The sequence below is a fragment of the Orycteropus afer genome, unplaced genomic scaffold, assembly GCF_000298275.1.
Source record: "Orycteropus afer afer isolate SDZICR_OR568_19922 unplaced genomic scaffold, OryAfe1.0 scaffold00033, whole genome shotgun sequence".
In the NCBI taxonomy this organism is placed as follows: Eukaryota; Metazoa; Chordata; class Mammalia; order Tubulidentata; family Orycteropodidae; genus Orycteropus; species Orycteropus afer.
This window is the reverse complement of record NW_006921620.1, coordinates 2299285-2313715: the sequence shown is the minus strand read 5'-3', so window position 1 is coordinate 2313715 and position 14431 is coordinate 2299285. Positions and strand designations below refer to the sequence as shown.

Below are 14431 nucleotides of genomic sequence, written 5' to 3'. Positions count from 1 at the left end.
GACAAAAGAGGGGGAGGCCTTCAAGGAGATGGATTGATATGGTGGCTGCGATGATGGGCTCAAGTATAGCAGGGATTGTGGGGCTGGCGTGGGATCGGGCAGTGTTTCGTTCTGCTGTGCATGGGGTCGCTATGAGTCGGAAACGACTCGACGGCACTTAACAACAACAACAACATAAAATATATATACTATTCTTTAAGTAGTTGTCCTTAAAATAATATGCATATTATATTTTTTAAAATAAGTTAAAGTTTCCAAGTCAGCAATACAGAAAACATATAAATCCAGCAAAAGATTAAAAAGGAGAAAAGGGATTGTAAGCTACATAAATGTCTTTAAAAAAAATTAAATTACCACTCCAAAAAAAAAAACACCCCAAACTCACTGAGTAGATTCTGACTCATAGTGACTCACATTGGATTTCTGAAGTGGCGTGCCTGTACAGAAGTAGATTGTCCCATCATCCTTCTGTGGAGTGACTGGTGGGTTTGAACCACCGACCTTCTGGTTAGCAGCCAAATGTCTTTGGCACTGTGCCACCAGAGCTCCTTATATTATCACTAGGCAATTATTTACAACATTCTTTAAGAATATTTAGCAGGAAAATGTCCACTATACAGTGTAAGTAAAAATTCAGAGTAGAGAGTTATAATACACACTGTAACTTAAATATTGTGGCAAAGAACCATGGATGTGTTTGAATAGAAGCAAATAAAGATGTATTTTAAAATGTTATCAAGAATAACTCTAGGTTGTGATTTTAATTATCTTCTTCTGGATTTTTAAATTTCTTTACAAGAAGAAAGTTACTTTTATAATAAATAAAAGAATTTCCTCCTATTAAGACATTTACCTTAATAGTTCCAAGATCCATTGGATTTTTTATAATATCATAGTAGTTATGGAGTCCCAATGTATTAACATCTACAGGATTATAAAAGGGCCATGCATACGATAAGTGTTTCTTTGCAAGCATTTCTTTCAGAACCTCACTACAGTGCTTTAGTTGTTCGGTTACATTAACACTCTTTGCAATGTTATATTGTTGCTGAGAATCCGGCAAAACATTCTTTAGCACATTTTCTTTTATAGGTGGCATTTTCACTGATTTCTTTTCTGTAAGTGTTGGTGGAGATTCACTACTTGCTTTAACTACTGAAGCTGTAGGAGTTGTTGTATCTGCTTTCCTCTTCACACCCTTTGTACCCTAAAACAAGACAATTTGACAACCATATTTAAGGTGACTTTCAGAGCAACATTTTCCAATTTTTTTTATATTATTATCCTATTGGCTTAAAAAAAAAAAAAGAAAGGATAAAGTGTAACAAATTTATATATAGATAACTTAGTCATACTGTTGTCAATTGGTATATTAAATATTAACCAAAAAAACAAATTTGTTGCCACTGAGTCCAATTCAACTTCTAGTTGACCCGCTGGGACAGAGTTGAAACTCTATATAGGGTTTCTAAGGCTGTATATCTTTACAGAAGCAGAATGCCACAACTTTCTCCTGCAGAGCAGCTGGTTGGTTGGACCACTGACCATTCAGTTAGCAGTTGAGCACTTAACCACTATGCTACAAAAAAAAAAAAAAAAAATTCACTGCCATGAAGTCAATTCCTACTAGGGCTAATTTCTCTTTGATAGGTAAAATAAATAGTTCTAGTATTTTCTTTCCATATCCCAAAGAACTGTCTTCTATAAGCCCTTGAAACTAATGAAATATAAGGGAAAAAGTCATGATTATACCAAAAACAGTTTTTGAATACCTAATTAGCTAGGGTATAGAAATTATTTTTTTCCCCCTGCTGCTGTTTAATTCTTTTTTTCTTTTTTACATTTTATTGTGTTTTAAGGAGCTCTGGTGGCGTAATGGATAAGGCATTTAGCTGCTAACCAGCTCAGTGGTTCAAACCCAGCAGCCACTCTGAGGAAGGAAGATGGAGCAATCTACTTCTGGAAAGATACACCACCTTGAAAGCCCAGTGGGGGTCACTATGAGTCGGAATTGACACGATGGCAGTGAGTTTGGTTTGGTTTTATCTGAAAGTTTATAAAGCAAATTAATTTCCCATTCAACAACTTATACACAGATTATTCCATGACATTGGTTGCTATCCCCACGTGTCAGCACTCTTTCCATTTTAACCCCTTCAGTTTCTCTGCTCCTCCTTGCCATTTCATTTTTGCTATCGGACAAATGTTGCCTGTTTGGACTCATACAGTTCAGAGTTCTAAGAAGCACACTTCTCACGAATGCTATTGTTTATTTTATAGGCCAATCTATTATTTGGCTGAAAGGTGACCTCTAGGAATGGCTTAAGTTCCAGGTTAAAAGGGCGTCTTAGGGTGATAGTCTCGGGGGTTCCTCCAGTCTCTATCACTCTAGTAAGTCTGCTCTTTTTTATGAATTTGAATTTTGTTCTACATTTTTCTCCCACTCTGGCTGGGACCCTCTATTATATCCCTGGTCAGATCAGTTGTTGTAGCTGGGCACCATCTAGTTCTTCTGGTCTCAGGCTAGAGGAGGTTGTGGTTCATATGGGCTCTTAGTCCTGAGGATTAAAATTGCTTCCTTGAATCTTTAGTTTCATTCACTGTCCTTTGCTTTAGACAGAAAGAGACTAATAGTTGTATTTTAGATGGGCACTCACAAGTTTTAAGATCCCAGATGCTACCCACCAAACTAGGACGTAGAACATTATCTTTATGAACTATGTTACGCCAATTGACCTGGAAGTTCCCTAAGACTATAGCCCTTAGCCTTCAAGCCCAGTAACTCAGTCCCATGAGGTGTTTGTATATGTGAAGTTTCCACATATACAGATGCTCACAACTATACCTGTATATACATGTGCATGTACTCCCATATGTCCTCCCTCACCTGTACAGTATACATATCTACCTATGTTAACACTCACATATTTTTGGTTATTATTATTGTCACAGAGTTGTATATATTATAGCATTTACTGTAGTTGTCCTTTATTCCTGTGACACCTCTCAGTGTCTTCATTTTGGTCACACTATGCTAACATCCCCCAAATTGTATATTACCTTTCTCTTCACCAGAATTACCATGTGTCTACTATCTAGTGAGTGATTCTCCCACCCTTCCCTCCTATTCCTGGTAATCATCAAAAAATGTAACTTTCTGTGTATAAACCTATTCTTCACTTTTTATAAAAGTGGTATCTTACAATATTGTCCTTTTATTATGGACTTATTTCACTCAGTATAATGTCCTCCAGATTCAGCCACATTATAAGATGTTTTGCAGACTCATAATTATTCTTTGGGAGCTCTGGTAGCATAGTGTCCAAGGCACTTGACTGCTAATCAGAAGGCTGGCAGTTCACACCCACCAACCACTCCTTGGAAGAAGGTTGGGCAATCTACTTCCGTATATTGCCTTGGAAACGAAGGAGGGGTTGCTATGAGTCAGATCCGACCCCATGGCACCTAACAACAACAACAACAACAACAATTATTCTTTGTCATTGCACAGTACTGCATTGTACGCATGTACTACATTTTGTTTATTCATTCATCTGCAGAGGGTAGAGCATAGAATTTTAACAAGAAGCTATGGAGTTTGACAATTTCTGATATTAGTACTACAAAGATATTAAAACAGTTCAAATTCTCCCAAAGAAATCTGTAAAATTTAGTTAGTATCCTATGTCACTGTTTACAAAATATATAGATATATTCTGACATGTAGAAATTATAATGATAAAAATATTGCTGTATGCTAAAGACCAATTTTCTTATCACCTTAAAAAGAGTTATAGATATCACAACATCCAAACTTCTATTGAAATATTTTAGGAACCAGTGATTTTAAAACCACAATAAACTTACTTGGGCCATCGTCTGTGAGACAGAGCTGAGTGGAGCTTCTTGTATCATATTTAAGGGTGTAGATGGCTCAGGAAATGCACAGGGTATCATTTGCTGCTTAAATACTTTTTCTGGTGCTTGGGGGGATGTTTTTTCTTTGACAGAAGAAACTACTATTTTCTGTTGTGCACCTGATAAAGTGTGAAGCAGGTCAAATATTTCCATGAGTAAAATACAAAACTAATATCACTTTATCTCTTATTCTAATTTATTTAGTTCCCCTTTTTTTAGTAATGTAAACACATGACACTCTTCTTTGACAATCCCCACACTGTTACTGACATTGTTGGACCAATTTACATATAGTATTGGAGATTCCAAAATCTCTGTTATTAATGGTAGACTCATCAATTTCATTCAAAACGATGCCTGGATTAAATTCATACAAAGTTCTGTGGGTAGCATCAGGTACCTGTGGACCCCAAAAACTATATAGTACTATGTGAGGTCTTCTGAATGCTCTGCATAAATATCCACGCACTTCAGACTTGTTACAGTCCATCCATCACTGGCTGATACAGAACAACAGATGTGAACATGATTCTCTCATCAAAAAATCTTCAGACAATTCTCTTAAAGGAACAATTATGCATGCTCTGCCCTGCTATAACTTGAAACATTTGGATCACATCACTCCAAAATCTTTACTTCAAAAGTCTTAAAACAATTCCTTCAAATGTCCTCATGAGATTCCCTCCTTCCATTAAGGCATTCCATTCTTCTAATTGTTCAGGCCAAAGACCTCAGAGTCATCTTTGACTCCACTATGTCTCAAACCGATCATACAATCCACCAGCAAACCCTATTGGCTCTGTCTTCTGGCTGTAGTAAGGCTAGAATCTATACTTAAGTGAGTTCACGAGTGCATAACAGAAACACCCACCCACCCACATATAGTGAATATAAACAATTGACAGTCTGGCTTACCTTTCCTCATTCTCTCCTTACCACTCACAACTTGTTCTTCCTGAGGCATCTGAGATAATTTCTGTACAAACAACTTCTCTAGAGCTTGTGCCATTAAAACAATGTCATCTCCAGGCTGGAAAAATACATCAAATATACTATAAAGTTATACAGTACGGTCACTGTATCAAATTTCTGTAATTCAGGCTGCCTAACAGGAGTGACATGGAATTTCATCAAATTTAAGTCTAGAAAACAGTGAAGCAAACCCACATTTTAAATTCTAGTGTTCTACCTCTTCAACTTCTATAAAGGATCTAGTAGGCCTATCTGAGCACTGGATTATAATTCAACCAATCCTACTAATTAAGAAAGAGTATTAGAATTTCTACCTCACCAATAGTTTAAAACAAAACTTTTTCATTGCCATGAAAATACCTTGTGGTTCAGCTTGATGTGATTCCGTTTTCAATTCTCTTTAGAAGTCTTCCTCTTACTTTACTTTACCACTCATTAAAAACTAAGTAAGTTGTACAAAGTAACAGCCTGAAAGAGCAAACATATTTCTAGACTAGCTTGTTGAGGAAAATTACTCAACTTCATTTTAGAATGTTAAATATAAAAGGACTCTTTGTTGTTGTTATGTGCCATCGAGTCAAACCCGACTCATAGCGACCCCTCCTTGGGTTTCCGAGGCAGTATCACTACAGAAGTAGGATTGCCCAACCTTCCTTCCGAGGAGTGGCTGGTGGGTTTGAACTGCCAGCAGTTTGGTTAGCAGGCAAGTGTCTTAGCCACTATGCTACCAGCGGATTCTTTGGAGTTGTTAAATTAAAATGAAGTTGCCAATGGTACTTTGAGATTACATTTCTTCTGTTTTTTTAAAAATTCACATTGGCTAACATCTTAAATCTTTTATACATGTAGGGTGGCAGTGGGAACAAAACCAGACTTTCTACTACATTTCAGTAAGAATCCCTTGTGCCATTAGTGATTTCTAAATAAACCACATGAGGAATGCTTTGATTTCTCATATTTAATGGATGATAATAGTGTAATTCTTCCAATAGGATATAATCTTTAAAATTTTTAGATACCATAGAACAACTTGAAAAGGATACAGTACTCTGGGAAATAGGAATACAATATGGGGAGAGAAAAAAAAGATAGAAATATAATTCTATGGGATGAGAGCCAATGTGAAGAACAAGTTCAGAATGTCCTCAAATATTATACAGTGTAATGGATTAATATCGATGCAGGTACTATCACCAGGATACAACAAAGAATGTGTGATCTTTAAATCATCTTGTAAAGTATTTAAAAAAAGAAAAAAACCACCAAAAAACTACCACGTGTCAAAGTAGAACTCAATTTGTTTGATTTCTTAGTTATGGTCAGGGATCCACACTGTGAAATTTTAACTAAGATTAGGAAGATTTTTCATTTACCATATAACTAAAATGTCAGAAGTATGGTAGAGAATATTTTAAAGTAAAACTTTACTCACAGAAACCAGCTACCTTGAGATTTCATCTTTTAATCATAAACCTCTATAGCTATTCAGACAGAAATATCATAGCAAATAGACAAAGTAAATTTAAAAAAAAAAAAAACTTTTATTGTGATTTGGATGACAGTTTACAGATTGAGTAAATTTTAATACGTGAAAATAACAAAATCCAATGAAAAAGATATTCTCCTTAAAAATATGTAAAATAGCCCAAATCAAGACTTAAAATCTGAAATCAACATACTTGTTTATACATATTTCCTGTAGATAATAGCAGAAAATTAGTTCATATACCTTGTTGTATAAATAACAATTTGAGAACATTGTACTGAAGTCTTCTATGCATTCTGAAGCCTTCACATAATAGTTATGCTCCAAGCGCTTCTTAATTGTATTTAAGTCCATTGGGTTTTTTATAATGGTATAATAATCCTATGGTTTTGAAGAAGAAATTCTGTTAGTAATAAAAATGAATTTGCTATAACTATTGGTGCACAAAGAAATTTAAGAACCTACATATACACTTGTAACTCCAAAAAGCAATTTATTACATTTAAAAAGCCATATTCTGGAAAACAAAATCTTTAGTAAGGAGAAACAAAGCTGATTGCCATGGGATTACTTTTCAGAGGCAAAAAACAAAATAGCTGGTAAATAAATAATAATAAATATAAGAATTAAGAGTAATGTTATCCTGGAAAATAAAAAATGAAGGGTATGAGAAAAAAAAACAACTAGTATTTATGGAGTCCATCTGACAGATCCAAAATCCAATCCCAGCTCCACAGTTTACTAGATACATTATAAATTATTTAATCGTTCTGTGGAAGAATTGGTATTATCAAGTTATTATTAGGTTAAATTTTCCTGACATAAGACCTAATGTTGAATTCTGGTTTATAAGGCAATTACATCTGCCTGTAAGTGGCAGGAAAGACTTGATGGAGAAGGTGACATTTGAGCCAGATCATCATCTGGTTAAGTAGATGTCCATCAGGCTGAATACAGGTGATGAGACGGAATGCTGTGGGCAGAAGAAAAAAATGGAAAAAAATGATGACCTGTTTAGAGAGCAGTAAATGCTCATTATGCTTCAAACACAGACCTATGGAACTATTTCAGTTGTGAAGGCCCTTTTGTCATGTTTTAGAGTTTGGACTTGTATCTCTACGCTGTGAAGAAAGGATAAAGTATTTAAACAAGGACCACAAGGGTGAAGATAGTTTGTTTCCTTAGCTTACTGGCTTTGAGGAGTTCCTAAATCAGTGACCATAATATTGTAAATTAATTGCTAAACCAGAGATCCATATAAAAAGTGTGGTGAAAATGCATAGGAGAAGGAGAACTTATATTAACTTTAGGTGTCAGCATTTATTTGGTTTGGGTAATTTAGAGGTAGTAACTTTTGAGTTGGGTCCGACTTGACAACACATAACAACAACAACAACAACTTAATAGAATGGTGGAGTAGAAAAGCCTGGCAAATAGTAAACATTCAAATATCTTTTAAAAAAATTAGTTATATTGGCCACTTTGAATTTTAAGAGATCCAAAGGAGCTCTGGTGGCATAGTGCCTAAGGCATTTGACTGCTAACCAGAAGGCTGGTGGTTCAAACCCATTAGCCACTCAGAAGGAAGATTGGGCAATCTACTTCCGAAGAGATACCACCTCAGAAACCCAAGGAGGAGTTGCTGTGAGTCACATTCGACTCCACAGCAGTGATTTTTTTTTTTTAAAGACTCAAGGTTAATTTGTATAATTGTGAGTAATTTTGTCTACTTTCATTAAAAGTTAGTATGGATACCTTCTCTTTAATCTGTTGAGACATGGCCTCCTAAACGTTAATAAGTACAAAGAGTGAATCTGAGCTCCGCTACCTGCAAGATAAGATGACTTTGGGCAGGTTACTTAACTTGTCTTGGCCTTCCCAACTACAAAATGGGGAGGAATAACACTACCCACATCATGGGATCATAGTAAGGATTAAACAAACAGTGCTCAAAATATGTTAGCTATTCTTATGGAGCCATATAATTATATGGCAAGCTTATTTTCTGTTTCAGAAATGCCAGGTTATTTATATTTACCCCAAGACAGTAAAGCCCACAAACCTCTGGATCTTACTCTAAAGCTGTAAATAATGCTTTAGTGATGTCAACTACTAATTCAACAGATAAAAATTAAGTTACCAGTCAGTTTTCCTGACAGTCTTCTGGTTACCCTAGGTTATGATGATACAAGTTTAGAAGTGGTAGCATGCAGAAGAAGGAAAGTGCAATTTGGAGAAGGTTGACTAAAAGTAGAAATAGTGTCACTAGTTAGAAATGACAATTACAGAACAGATGTAGATAGATGAGTTATCTACGATAAAATACCATGAAGATAAACAGTCTAATAGCTCAATAGTCACAACGGCTTTCATGATGATTACCCTGAATCAAAAGGTCAAGTGACATATGCTATAACAAGAAACCATATTTTTATGCAACTAACGCATGTGTTCCACATTTACATGCCATCTGCACCCTCCCCTTGTGAGGTATTTTGGTAAGTGTGCTATGCCAATTTTTTTGTAGAGCACAGGCATTATTTGCGTAAAAATACAGGTCTACAATTATCACAACTATTAAAGTAAGAACTTCAATGCTCAGAAAAATAAACTTTGCTGTTAATTAGGAAAAAATACTCATTTTGATAGTGCTGAATAAATCACATTTATTAAATTAAACATATAAAGAGTAATTTATTTCTTTTAGAGATTTACAGTGCTTTTCTTTTTTTAAACATAATTATAAGACACACTTACAGGCAACTTTAGTTTCACAGCATCCACAGGTTGCTGAAAAGGCCAAGAAAAGCTATGCTTCCACAGAGCCTTTAGGACAACTTTTTGTAGATACTGCAGTTGATTTGTCAATCGTCCATTTTTCTTAGCATTTATATACTCTGGTGGAGGGGGGTTAACAATAGCCATTTGTCGACTTAGCAGAGACATTCTTAACCACTTCAAATATTGATGCTGTAATATTGTCTAAAATACATATCCTGTAAAGGAAAACCTGTTATAAGACTGAGTTACCTCAAAAGTATTTTAAAAATGATTTCTATAAAAGCTGAAAATTATAACATGTTATTCAAAAGTAACAGGTACAATATATTAAACCACATCATGATTAAGATGGCAAAATATGAAACAAAATGTGTATGAATTGCCATATGGAAAACGAATTTGCTGTCAACTTTTACCCAAATCACAATAAAAATTTAAAAAGATATAAAAAAAAGTCAAATGACGAAAATGAATAAATTTTAACAAGTACAAACATTTTTGCATACAAGTACTCTAAGGTTCATGCCTTAGTAAGGTTTAAGTTATTTCAACATCTCACAGTATTTCTTTCTGCCTTTCTAAAACAAACACAAACTGAGGTCTCAGAAGGAATAGTGTGTAAGTTCCTGGTAAAAAAAAGAAGTAATAGAGAACACTAAAGAGAGTACTGATAAACAGGTATCCTAGAATTGAATAATTCAATGAAGGGAGAGAGTGAAAGCAAAGGCATTTTCTGGCTAATTAAAGTGATTTATTTTAAAACCTAATTCATTAGAAAGAAAAATGCCAAATGTCAAAATGCTACTCTTTGGTGGGTATTGCTACATCTAAATAAAATACTTTAAGACAATTTCACAAAGATAGTATCTAATATCCTAGAAATGATTACTATTATCACTCTAATGATAAGAGGGCAAAGATACTACCAGTATACATACAACAGCTCAATTATATCAGCACAACGAAAAGTGTAATTATCAAATAGATTGTTCATTTTTAGAGATTGATGTTATATTTATCTTTTTTTCCATTAAAGCAATGTTAGTCTCAACTCTAGCAGTATCAATGCCTATGCCTCATCCTCTGGAGAATGGGTCTGGGATCAGTTTTTGTTTGCTTTTTAAAGTCCCCAGATGCTTCTGATGTATAGCCAGAATAACACTACATTAAAACAAATTAACTGAGGTAACTATCAATCTTTTATTTCATCTCATTATTTTAATTTTCTCTTCTTTATGTATGTATGTGTGTGTGTTTATTTACTAATTTAATTAATATGTAAGTGTTACCAGCTGTCGTTGAGTCCATTCTGACTCATGGTGACCCCATGTGTTGCAGAGTAGAACTGCACTCCATAGAGTTTTCATGGCCGTGACCTTTCAGAAGTTGATTACCAGGTCTTTTTTTCAAGGTGCTTCTCAGTGGGATCAAACCACCAATTGGTTTGTAGTTGAGTCATCTGCACCACCCAGGGACTTCTATATTTCCTGTGCTTAATAAAAGTTATTGAGAACAAAGATGGATATATTCTTCTAGGGTATTACAAGTAGAACTGACATATCCTGGCTTTATAATTATTTAAAGCTAGCCTACTTCTTTATGGCAGTCGCAAAAACTACTCCCTTTCTCCTCCACTAAGATAACTAACCATCTCGTTCTGACTTCTAACATTATAAATTGTGATTGTTTTTGAACTTTACATAAATGTAGTATTATTTGTTATGTATTACATTGTGTCTGACTTCTTTTGCTCAACATTATCTGCATGATTTATCCATGTTATTGCCTGTTGCTGCTGTTTGTTCATTTTCTTTGCTATATAGTGTTTTATTATAGAATTAGATATTATAATTTATCTACTCCTGTTGGTGGAATTATGTGTTGTTTCCAGCTTTTTATTATGATAAATAATGCTGCTACAAACATAATTGTAGACTTCTGGTAATAGAGGAATAGGCAGACAAGCTCCACAGACCCTCCTCAACAAAGAAAAGAGAAACCAAATGACAGAGATACAGAAGATAATCCTGGAGCCCTGAGCTTTGAAAGGAAGTATACAGAAGTGAATTAGGCATCAATTAGTGGAAAAACCTGAACAAAAACATTAAGTGAGGAGATGGTCGGAGCAGTGGACTGTCAGCTACTCTGATGGGACCAACAGCCTGAATATTTCCAAGTGGTATTGGGACCTGAAAATTGACCTAAAGATCAGCCCTGGTTGCCAAGGGCTGAGGGGATGACTGCGCTGGTGGCCTATGACTAGAAAGGGAAACAGCAAGGAGGGAGACAAATTGAGTTGTGGACTTTCTGCTGTCTGGACGGTACAGCCATTTTGATTGTTTACACGTGGTGGCCATTTTGGATACTTAAAGTGACCAAGGATGCAGCGATTTGGAAGGTTTACAAGCGGCAGCCATTTTAGATATTTAAAGTGACTGAGGGTGCAGTCATTTTGCATGTTTACAAGTCGTGGCCATTTTGGATTTTAAGGTAACAGCATTCTCATTCAGATTCCAGGGACCTAAGAATAGGCTCGGTTTGCCAAGGACAGCAGGGACATATGGTAGGCAGACAACGGGAAGGAAACAGGTGGTGAATGTACAAGTGCTGCCAACTAGCAAATAGAGGACACAGCATAGTACCCTGCTTACGTAGATAACATAAACAAAACAAAGAAAATGAAAATCATGGGCAAGTCACTCCAACATACAATCATCAATTAAATATAAACACAAGAACATCACCATGCCTCAGAGATAACAGAGCATCACAATCCACACAAAGAAGCAAGATAAAGCAGGAGAAACAAGGGACCTGGATACAGACCCAAAACACATCCCTGAGGAAGATATAGCATTGCAACTCCCTGATAAGGAATTCAAAAGAATTATGTTTAGGTACCTTCAATGAATTGAAAGACAGATCAAGGAAAACACTAACAAAATTGAGGAAAACAGAGAAAACCCTAGGATAATTTTGAAAGACAATACAAGAACAAAATGACAAAATAAATGAAAAATTAGAAACGATAAAAAAAATCTACAGACAGAAATCCAGAAGATTAATACTAAATTTTCAAAAATAGATAACACATTGAACAGACAAAGGAGTAGAATCAAATCAATGGAAGACAAAAATTAGTGAGATTGAAGGCAAATACCTCAATACTTCTTTGGAAAGGGAATAATCAGAAAAAAGATCAAAACAAAATGAAGAAAGCCTAAGGTTCATGTGGGATACCATCAAAAAGAATAATCTACTTGTGATAGGAATTCCAGAACAGGAAGAGACAAATAAAACCACAGAAAAAATTGTCAAAGATTGGTTGGAAGAGAATTTTCCTGGTATGATGAAAGATCAGAATATATCCATTCAAGAAGTCCAATGAACCCCAAACAGGATACACTTGAAAAGTAAATCACCAAGACATATCATCGTGAAACTCACCAAAACCAAAGACAAAGAAAGAATCCTAAAAGCAGCACAGGAAAAACTAAAAGTTACCTACAAGGGGCAACCAGTAAGAGTAAGCTCTGATTTCTTGGCAGAAACCAGGCAGGCAAGAAGACAATGGGATGGTACATATAAAACCCTGAAAGAGAAAAATTTCTAACCAAGAATTATATACCCTGCAAAACTGTCCCTTAAATATGATAGTGAAATTAGGACATTTCTAGATAAGCAGAAATCAAGTGAATTTGTTAAAACCAGACGAACCTTACAAGAGATGTAAAGGGAGCCCTTTGGACAGAGAACCAACAAGAACAAACAACTGACCATTAACACACATGATGACATAACCCAGAAACCAACCCAGTTATAGAAGTATTCAAAGTAAATAAGCCTACAAGTTGTAAACAGGGAGCCAGAGACATCAATTGACAAATGAGGACAACTACAAACTAAAAAGAGGGAAAAAACTGTGTTCTTGCAGAACTTCTAAGTGGTAGGGAAGTCAAGACAACCACAGATAGAATGGACTGTTCTAAACTTGGGAAGAAAATTATAAAATCACAGGGTACCCTGAAAGAAAAATGATAAATCTTTACATCAAAATAAAAAAAGAGGACCAGTACAAATATTTAGCAAATACTAAAACAATAGCAATGAAGGAAGTGATAACACAATTCATAAACAAAACGAGCTCAGCACAGAAAAGTATGTGAAATGAGGGACTTTTGGTAAGATGGAGGAATAGGCAGACAAGTGACACAGACCCTATTCAACAAAGAAAAGAAAAACCAATTGACAGAGATACAGAAGATAAGCCTGGAACCCTGAGCTTTGAAAGGAACTATACAGAAGTGGATTAGGCACCAACTAGTAGAAAAACCTGAACAAAAACAGTGAGTACAGAGATGGTCAGAGCTACGGACTGTCAGCTACTCTGACAGGACCAACAGCCTGAATATTTCCAAGTGGTGTTGGGACCTGAGAACTGACCTAAAGATCAGTCCCAGTCACTAAGGGTTGCAGGGACAACTGCTCTGGTAGCCTATGGTTAGGAAGGGAAACAGCAAGGAGGGAGACAACCTGAGCAGTGGACTTTCTGGTGTACGGAGGGTGCAGCCATTTTGATTCTTTACACGTGGCAGCCATTTTGGATATTTAAAGTGACCAAGGGTGCAGGTACTTTGAATGTTTACCAGCAGTAACCATTTTGGATATTTAAAGTGACCAAGGGCACAGCCATTTTGAATGTTTACAAGTGGCAACCATTTTGGATTTTAAAGTGATAGCATTCTCATTTGGATTCCAGGGATCTAAGAACAGGCTCTGTTTGCCAGGGTCAGCAAGGACATATGAAAGGCTGACAAAAGGAGAGGAAACAGGTGGTGAGTGTATAAGTGCTGTCAACTAGTGAATAGAGGAGCACAGCACAGTACCCTACCTGTATAGATAATACACAAAGAAAACAAAAATTGTGGGCAAGTCACTCCAACATATAATCACCAATTAAATATAAACACAAAAATGTCACAATGCCTCGGAGGCAACAGAGCATCACAGTCCACACAAACAAGCAAGGTAAATCAGGAGAAACAAGGGACCAGGATGTAGACCCAAAATACATCCATGAGGAAGACGCAGCATTGGAACTCCCTGATAAGGAATTCAAAAGAATTTTATTTAGGTATCTTCAAAGGATTGAGAGACAGACCAAGGAAAACACAGACAAAACCCTAGAAGAATTTTGGAAGAAAATACAAGAACAAAATGACAAAATAAATGAAAAATTAGAAATGATTCTAAATCTACAGATAGAAATCAAGA

The 14431-nt window shown here is 35.6% G+C and overlaps 1 protein-coding gene across 1 annotated transcript in view; it reads right to left on the bottom strand.

Annotated features, from left to right (window-relative positions):
* The window catches only part of BRDT (bromodomain testis associated), a 78552-nt gene extending 69230 nt beyond the window's left edge, over positions 1–9322 (bottom strand). Inside the window, exons 1-5 of the mRNA XM_042780311.1 lie at positions 9134–9322; positions 6620–6757; positions 4834–4948; positions 3868–4037; positions 854–1207 (exon numbers count right to left, since the gene is read on the bottom strand). Coding sequence (XP_042636245.1) covers positions 854–1207; positions 3868–4037; positions 4834–4948; positions 6620–6757; positions 9134–9322 — 966 coding nt within the window. The remainder of the gene's footprint in view (positions 1–853; positions 1208–3867; positions 4038–4833; positions 4949–6619; positions 6758–9133) is intronic.
* Between the last annotated feature and the right edge of the window lie 5109 nt (positions 9323–14431).